Source organism: Oncorhynchus mykiss, chromosome 10 (assembly GCF_013265735.2).
Source record: "Oncorhynchus mykiss isolate Arlee chromosome 10, USDA_OmykA_1.1, whole genome shotgun sequence".
Lineage (NCBI taxonomy): Eukaryota > Metazoa > Chordata > Actinopteri > Salmoniformes > Salmonidae > Oncorhynchus > Oncorhynchus mykiss.
Window position 1 is genome coordinate 71,759,398 of NC_048574.1, and position 6,756 is coordinate 71,766,153.

The window sequence follows — 6,756 nt, forward strand, 5'->3', positions numbered from 1 at the left end:
AGACTTGGGGGTATGATCCTCTAACTTTCTCACTCAACATTATTTACCATTCATTAAATTAAAGATGACATTCTGTACAGTCACCACATATGAAACATTTGATCTCCAATCCAAAACGCTGGCGTATAGAGCCAAATGAAAAGTTGTAGCTTCACTGTCCAAATAAATACGTAAGGGAGCGTACGTGAGATAAGAAAAGACAGTATGTCACGTCACACAGCCTTTAATAGTGACAGGTCACAATGGTACAGTAAGGGTGTGGCGTCATTGTAAACATCGTTGATATTAAGCATCTCAATCATATCACATGAAAGGGAAGGAGTTCCCATAGCTTGTTTGGTGACCCGTTACTCTACTCACAGAACCAAGGTCACATCCGTAGCCCAGCATTTTCATGTCTGTATTGATTCAAATTGATACAACTGGAGAGTAACTTCAAAATATACTCATAGCATCTCTGAATCTTTATGTGACATTCCTCCTCCAGACCTGATTGGGTGTTAGAAGGCTCCATTACAGCTGCTTCCCTTTGTCACGTTTCCTGTTAGGACCGGCCTGAATCCCAGACCATAAATCTTCCTGAGTTAAAGAGTTACAACGGTCAACAGAATCATCTTAAATGGGATTTTCTTACATTTGCTTGTCTTTATTAATATTCCAGGTCTTCCGGTGTGACCATGCTGAATAAGAGGTTAGACACCACAGTGTATTTCACAACAGGAGGATTTCAAACCAAACCAAATAGAAGGGATGTTATACCCTCTAAATAATCACACTCTCTATCCACCACATCTACATGTGTACTACATTTAGTGTGTATACTTTATACGCTTTATACATTAGGTGAAGTAGTCAAATCAAGGGCAGGTATTTATGACATAAGCTACTGAAAGAATGTTCATGCTAGTGTTGAAGAGCAGCATGATTGAAGTTGGGCCGAATGCTGCACCTGTTGAGGCAGGTCTGAGGGTGTTGGGGCTGGGTCTTGTTCTGCCCATGTTGAGGCTGGGCCTGGTTCTTCCCATGTTGAGACTGGGCCTGGTTCTTCCCATGTTGAGGCTGGGCTGGGTGTGTTGATGTTGGGCCTAGTGCTGCACCTGTTGAGGCAGGTCTGAGGGTGTTGGGGCTGGGTCTGGTTCTTCACATGTTGAGGCTGGGCTGGGTGTGTTGATGTTGGGCCCCGTGCTGCCCCTGTTGTGGCTGGGCTCGGGGTTGTTGATGTTGGGCCAAGTGCTACCCCTTTCGAGGCAGGTGTGTGAGTGTTGAGGCTGGGCTGTATGGTTTTGAGGCTGGGCCTGGTACCACCCCTGTTGAGACAGGTCTGAGTGTTTGGAGGTTGGTCCAGGTTCTGCCCCTGTTTAGTCTGGGGCTGATGCTGGTGGCCCTGTTAGGCCCTGTGTGCTGGGGCCTCCCGCTCTATTGCCCTGTAGGGTGAAAGGAACCGTACACATAAATAGCAACACAAGAATATAGATGGTGAGAGTAAACAGTACCTGAACATATAGAAGAGCATGTAGGCACTCCGGGCTCTGGTTCTCAGCACAGTGGCTTCATTGGACATTGACACCTGGCTGTCATTACAGCAGAACCAATTTCCACTGGCATGCAATATGTCACTAATGTAGTGCCCTGTGGAACAAGGAAGACAGACTAGAGGTCAAGGGTCAGGCTATTATTTTTCACTGGTTTCTCTCTCTCTCTCTCTCTCTCTCTCTCTCTCTCTCTCTCTCTCTCTCTCTCTCTCTCTCTCTCTCTCTCTCTCTCTCTCTCTCTCTCTCTCTCTCTCTCTCTCTCTCTCTCTCTCTCTCTCTCTCTCTCTCTCTCTCTCTCTCTCTCTCTCTCTCTCTCTCTCTCTCTCTCCTCACCACTGAGGCTGTCAGCAGCACTTTCCCTGGTTCCTGCTCATTTGAATCTGAGGGGTCAAATATACATATAAGGAGCTGTGAAAACGTGGTCACTTGTCTGAATTGCTCTGGACTAAAACAGCTCCCATACATCACTAAAGATATCTGAGAAACATTTTAAATTGCAGCTTCCAGCTTCTCTGTCAGCAGGACCGTTTTGGGAGTGGGTCGTTTGTGTGGTGTTGGAGCCAGAATAGTGTTATGGTGCCATGACCTACCTTTACAGCAGAGGGCGCTGTCTTTGGCCTCTCCAGGTGGGCTGGAGACTTGGCTGGCGAGGGTCTGGGGGATGGACCCCTGGATGCTGGGGGCCTGGTTGGTGAGGGCCTGTGGGCTGGCACTGTGCAGGTGTGGCACCATGTCCCCACAGAGGGTGGAGAGCCTCAGCTCCGAAGGAAACAAAAGAGGAGCCTCCAGCTTCTCCAACCCCCCAGGTCCTCCAAACCTCTTCAGATGCAGAACCAGCACACTGCCCAGAAAGAGAGAGGAAGAGAGATGAACAGACAGACAATGAAACCAGTCAACAAAATAACAGATGAGTGACATTTGTTTGGCGGTGCTCACCTCTAAGTCCTACAACCTGCTCAGGAAGGTAACTACTCCTAAAGGCTCAGGACATTAAACACTGCTAGTACTATGAGAGGTTATAAAGGGACAACTCACAGAGGCAGTGTGTGGAACTGCTCCACCTTTGAGGCGTGGAGGCCTTTACAGCCCTCACATGTGAATTCAACCTGTTCACTCTGGTTAGAAACAAAAGCATTACATAATGAATGATACCACTACAATAATAAGATAAGATAGCGTATTCTGAGGCAGTGGGCAGCTTGCCCTGGGTGTTAGTCTCTACATGCAGGGCTGAGCCCTAAGTGCTGACTTTGAAAGTGAGTGCTAGGCTGTTCAGCAAGGTGCGCTCAGGGCTGATGTCCAATGAGAGGTGGTTGTAGTCCTCTCTGGTGGACGACTCGCGCCCACAGCTTCAGAAGCAGGACAAAGAGAAGAAAAATGCATCAAGTCTGTTTCTGTTTCAGGTCTCTACAATGTTTCTGTTATGCCATGTGTTTTGTAATATTAATATATACTGTATATATATATATATAGAAAGATCATGTTCTCAGTAGATACATTACAACCAATGGGATCTCTTACCTGGTACATGTGCGCACCGACACAAGCTGGAACTCCAGCTGGGAAACAGGGCAGGTATAGTTCATCCCGAGTGTCTTCAGAATCATGCCCTCCTCCTTCAGCTGGCACAGCATATTGACGAGTAACTCGTGTGCGTCCTATGATGAGGAAGAGAAAGAAACACACCAAGATAAAAGCAAATTAAAAAGAGAAAATGAACCCTTGCAAGAAGAGCACTCGTACACAAGAGAGTAGTGCCTCAGTTACCTGTTGCGTGTCCCCCAGATACTTCAAATCGTATCCCGACAAGGAGTACTTGACCTTCCACATGAGGTCTGCTTTTGAGGCCTGGTTTGCCACACTGTCAGGTAGACCTGAACGGTGCACATCAGACAGACACCTGTAGGGGAGACAGAGAGTAAGTTAGCAGCCGACTGGATGGTGTCAACCTACTGGCTTACGCCTGAAGAGGCAGATGAGTATATACAAATATGTTTTATCTAGTGGCACCCCATCATTAGAAATGTTTCATTCGATTTGATGCAATTTCACCTTTGAGGACGGAATATGAAGCCAAACAACAAAAATGTATTGTTTATTCTCCTAAGATATTTGGTTTGGATACTGCTCTCAATTCCAGAGCATTTAAAAAAACTACCAAATTTCCCACGGTAAGGTGGAATGTTCAGTCAATGAGCATTATGGGTCATGTAGTCATTCTACACTTTCCAAATTGGCCTACAAAATGGCTACATCATAATCAGTGTGTCATTGTTGTTCCTCTTGGTTATGAAGATTCCAAAACAAAAAGAAACTGGAAAATAAATCATAAATACAATACACAGCAAAATATGAAGTGGTTAAGGTTAGGAAAAGGGTTAGGATTAGTGAAAGTGCTATCTTAACCTGCTACGACAATCCCTTTCTGTAGAAGTGGCTTGAAAAGAGTGACCCTTCTTTAATTTATGACCACAATTAATGGCTGTGTGGGGTGAGTGTCTGCTTCTGAGCCTTCCCTTACCTGAGCAGGTTGGAGAAGGGGGAGGAGCTCCAGAGTTGTTCCTGGTGCAGGATTTCCTTTGAGAAGGAAGGCAGGACCAGGAGGCACTGCAGGGTGGCGTTAAGGAAGCAAGTGTTGCCAATGTTAGGCAACCTGTGAAGAAGAAGCAGCCATCAGTACAAACATAGAGATTAATCATAACCTTCACATCTCTATAAAGTGATGATAATGGCAGGGGATAAGGGATACATTATATTTAACACAAAGAAGTGGATGTCCAATTCATGGGTTTATAAATATCTAATAAAACGGACATGCTAGATTGTAAGCCTTATCCCCATAGTATATCAGACACTGATCTCTAAACAATAAATAACTTATATTCAATGCATTTGCAGTGTGTTGTGGTTTACCCAAGAAATTCCATGTTGACCAGTTCCCCCCGTTCTCCTCTGGCCCCCTGGGTCTCTTCTGACCCTCTGGTGGCTGAGCTGGTCCTGGGAAGAGTCATGCTTCTGGTGGCTGAGCTGGTCCTGGGAAGAGTCATGTTTCTGGTGGCTGAGACTGGTCTCTGGGGCATTGGACTAGAGTGTTCCTGAAGAGACAGAGGTCTGGAGGAAGGAGAGAAACAGGTCTAACGCCTCCAACACAGAGATATTATCACTCTACACAGTCTCTCTATTAAATACTGTACTGTACTATAAACACAGCTTAGTACTGCTGTTCATATAAATGCAGTGTACCAAGTAGACCAGGCCAATAGGTTAGTACTCTCTTTATCCACTAGATGTAGACAGAAGAGGCTAAAACTACAGTTTCAGGAAAATAACTTTCTGGGACTGTGTTTACCAAGTGTCTCAGAGTAGGAGTCTGATCTAGGACCAGTTTTGCATTTTAGATCATAGATCAATGAATCAGATTGTTATGGACAGAGAGGACCTGATCCTAGATTAGCACTCATACTGTTGATTAACACTGGCCCTGGTCTGGTAGCACTAAACCCAACTCTCCAAAGAGACTCTAGGATGGCACTGTACTTTATGTTTGGATTACCTGACTGTTGTGCCCTCCTGGCTGGTGTCTCCATGACGGTCCAGAGGGTTGGTAGGAGAGGGAGAACTAGGGTGGGACACCACTGGAGAGGATTTCACTGGGGAAGGGTTTTTGGCAGGTGACCGGGGTACAGAGGGTTGTTTAGCAGGAGAGCAAGGCTGAGAGGAACATTTAACAGGAGAGGGAGGTGGATGGAGGGAGGAGAGTTGGTCAGAGGGTGAGGGGTCAGAGGTAGTGGAGCCATTCCGTTCAGAACGGTCAGATGGAATTGGAGAGGGGGATGAAGTGCCCCTCTCCTTCTTCTTTCTTGTCTTCTGCTCCACATCAACTGAATTTGCTTTCTGACGTTTTTTCTGTTGACAAGAAAATGTGATAGTGCTAAATACTTTCCCCCCAGATCCCCAGCCAATGGAAGAGGGGGTCATAAGAGTAGGAAGAGGTTGGCCTAAATGGAGAATCATAGGGATCTATCCTAAACCTCAAATAACACAGTATAGACAGGTTACATTGAGTGACATTTGCAATAGCCGAACTTCATGTACATTTCATGTACACTTTTTACGTATTCGTCAATCAGAATGTAATTTTACTTTTATTCTTCCCACTAGGTTTAAGAGAAACATACTACTCCAGAATTATAGTAGTTGTTAATTGATTAAATGACCTGATTTCATACCTTTTTGCACCAGCAGAAACAAGCCATGTCGATAACCAATGAAGACTGATACATTTCCACATTAACCCATTGTTCAAATTGGCTTTAAGACCATTGTGATGTCATCGGTCATGTATGACACCACCACCTGGCAACCCAATCTATAACATTTTAAAATATATTGTTCAATGAACAAATATGTTTTATTGAAGAGCAAAGTTATGCAGTATACATACAATATTGTAGATAATATGCTCCATTGTATTCTTGTTTCTTTTTACATTCATTTTTTGTATGTTGTTTCATTAAACGTACGACCACAATGAAGGCATTTTAAGTGCCTTCATCTTCATCTTCATAGTTTTTTGATAGCGTCCATGTTGTTTTTGGTTTGGTTATCGGTTTATTTAAATGCTAAATGCTTTTTCTCTTATTCACCAGCAAATGGACAAAGTGTTGGTTTAAAAGAATGTGAACAGGTGGTAGAGATTTAGCCTAAACCTCAAACAACAATCCAGATTGGTTAGGGACAGTTTTCCGTATTCAATCTTGCCCTGAGGGCAGCTCTGTCTCACGGACATAATGAATGTGATTGGTTCAATTAAAGATCAATGGTCAGTGGGCAGAGCTTACAGTGCCCAGTGCGTGTTAAATACACTTGCTAGGTGATACATTGGTGTTGAATGGAAGGCATAACACAAGGTTGCTGGCATGAATTTTGTTTTCTAACCTCACTCCAAACCCTAAACAATTATTCTTACCTAAACTTAACCCAAGCCTAGCTATAGTCCCAGGTCTGTTTAGTGCTGTCTTGCCAACTCCTACTAGCTAGAGTCCCAGGTCTGTTTAGGGCTGTCTTGTCAACTCCTACTAGCTAGAGTCCCAGGTCTGTTTAGTGCTGTCTTGCCAACTCCTACTAGCTAGAGTCCCAGGTCTGTTTAGTGCTGTCTTGCCAACTCCTACTAGCTAGAGTCCCAGGTCTGTTTAGTGCTGTCTTGCCAACTCCTACTAGCTAG

The 6,756-nt window shown here is 44.6% G+C and overlaps 1 protein-coding gene and 1 long non-coding RNA gene across 2 annotated transcripts; both read right to left on the reverse strand.

Annotated features, from left to right (window-relative positions):
• Positions 1-207: 207 nt before the first annotated feature.
• Positions 208-1,628, reverse strand: LOC110534519. The gene is made up of 2 exons (XR_002475140.2): positions 1,494-1,628; positions 208-1,424 (listed from the first exon to the last, which is right to left on the reverse strand). It is a non-coding gene; the product is annotated as an uncharacterized LOC110534519 (long non-coding RNA).
• Positions 1,629-2,021: 393 nt separating this feature from the next.
• On the reverse strand, positions 2,022-6,108 carry LOC110514144 (ubiquitin carboxyl-terminal hydrolase 37-like). The gene is made up of 8 exons (XM_036989382.1): positions 5,086-6,108; positions 4,446-4,643; positions 4,054-4,185; positions 3,300-3,432; positions 3,054-3,190; positions 2,782-2,881; positions 2,568-2,647; positions 2,022-2,373 (listed from the first exon to the last, which is right to left on the reverse strand). Exons 1-8 carry the CDS (start codon positions 5,544-5,546, stop codon positions 2,022-2,024), a joined length of 1,593 nt encoding a protein of 530 aa, XP_036845277.1. The 5' UTR covers positions 5,547-6,108.
• Between the last annotated feature and the right edge of the window lie 648 nt (positions 6,109-6,756).

Bases quoted from the DNA above. Each gene is read 5' to 3' on its own strand.
- LOC110514144 (XM_036989382.1), bottom strand. From the start codon at position 5,546: ATGATTCTCCATTTAGGCCAACCTCTTCCTACTCTTATGACCCCCTCT. The intron at 4,644-5,085 runs GTAATCCAAACA...TCCTTCCTCCAG, and splicing joins CAGGAGGGCACAACAGTCAG to ACCTCTGTCTCTTCAGGAAC. The intron at 2,374-2,567 runs GTGAGTTGTCCC...CTTTCTGGGCAG, and splicing joins CAGTTCCACACACTGCCTCT to TGTGCTGGTTCTGCATCTGA.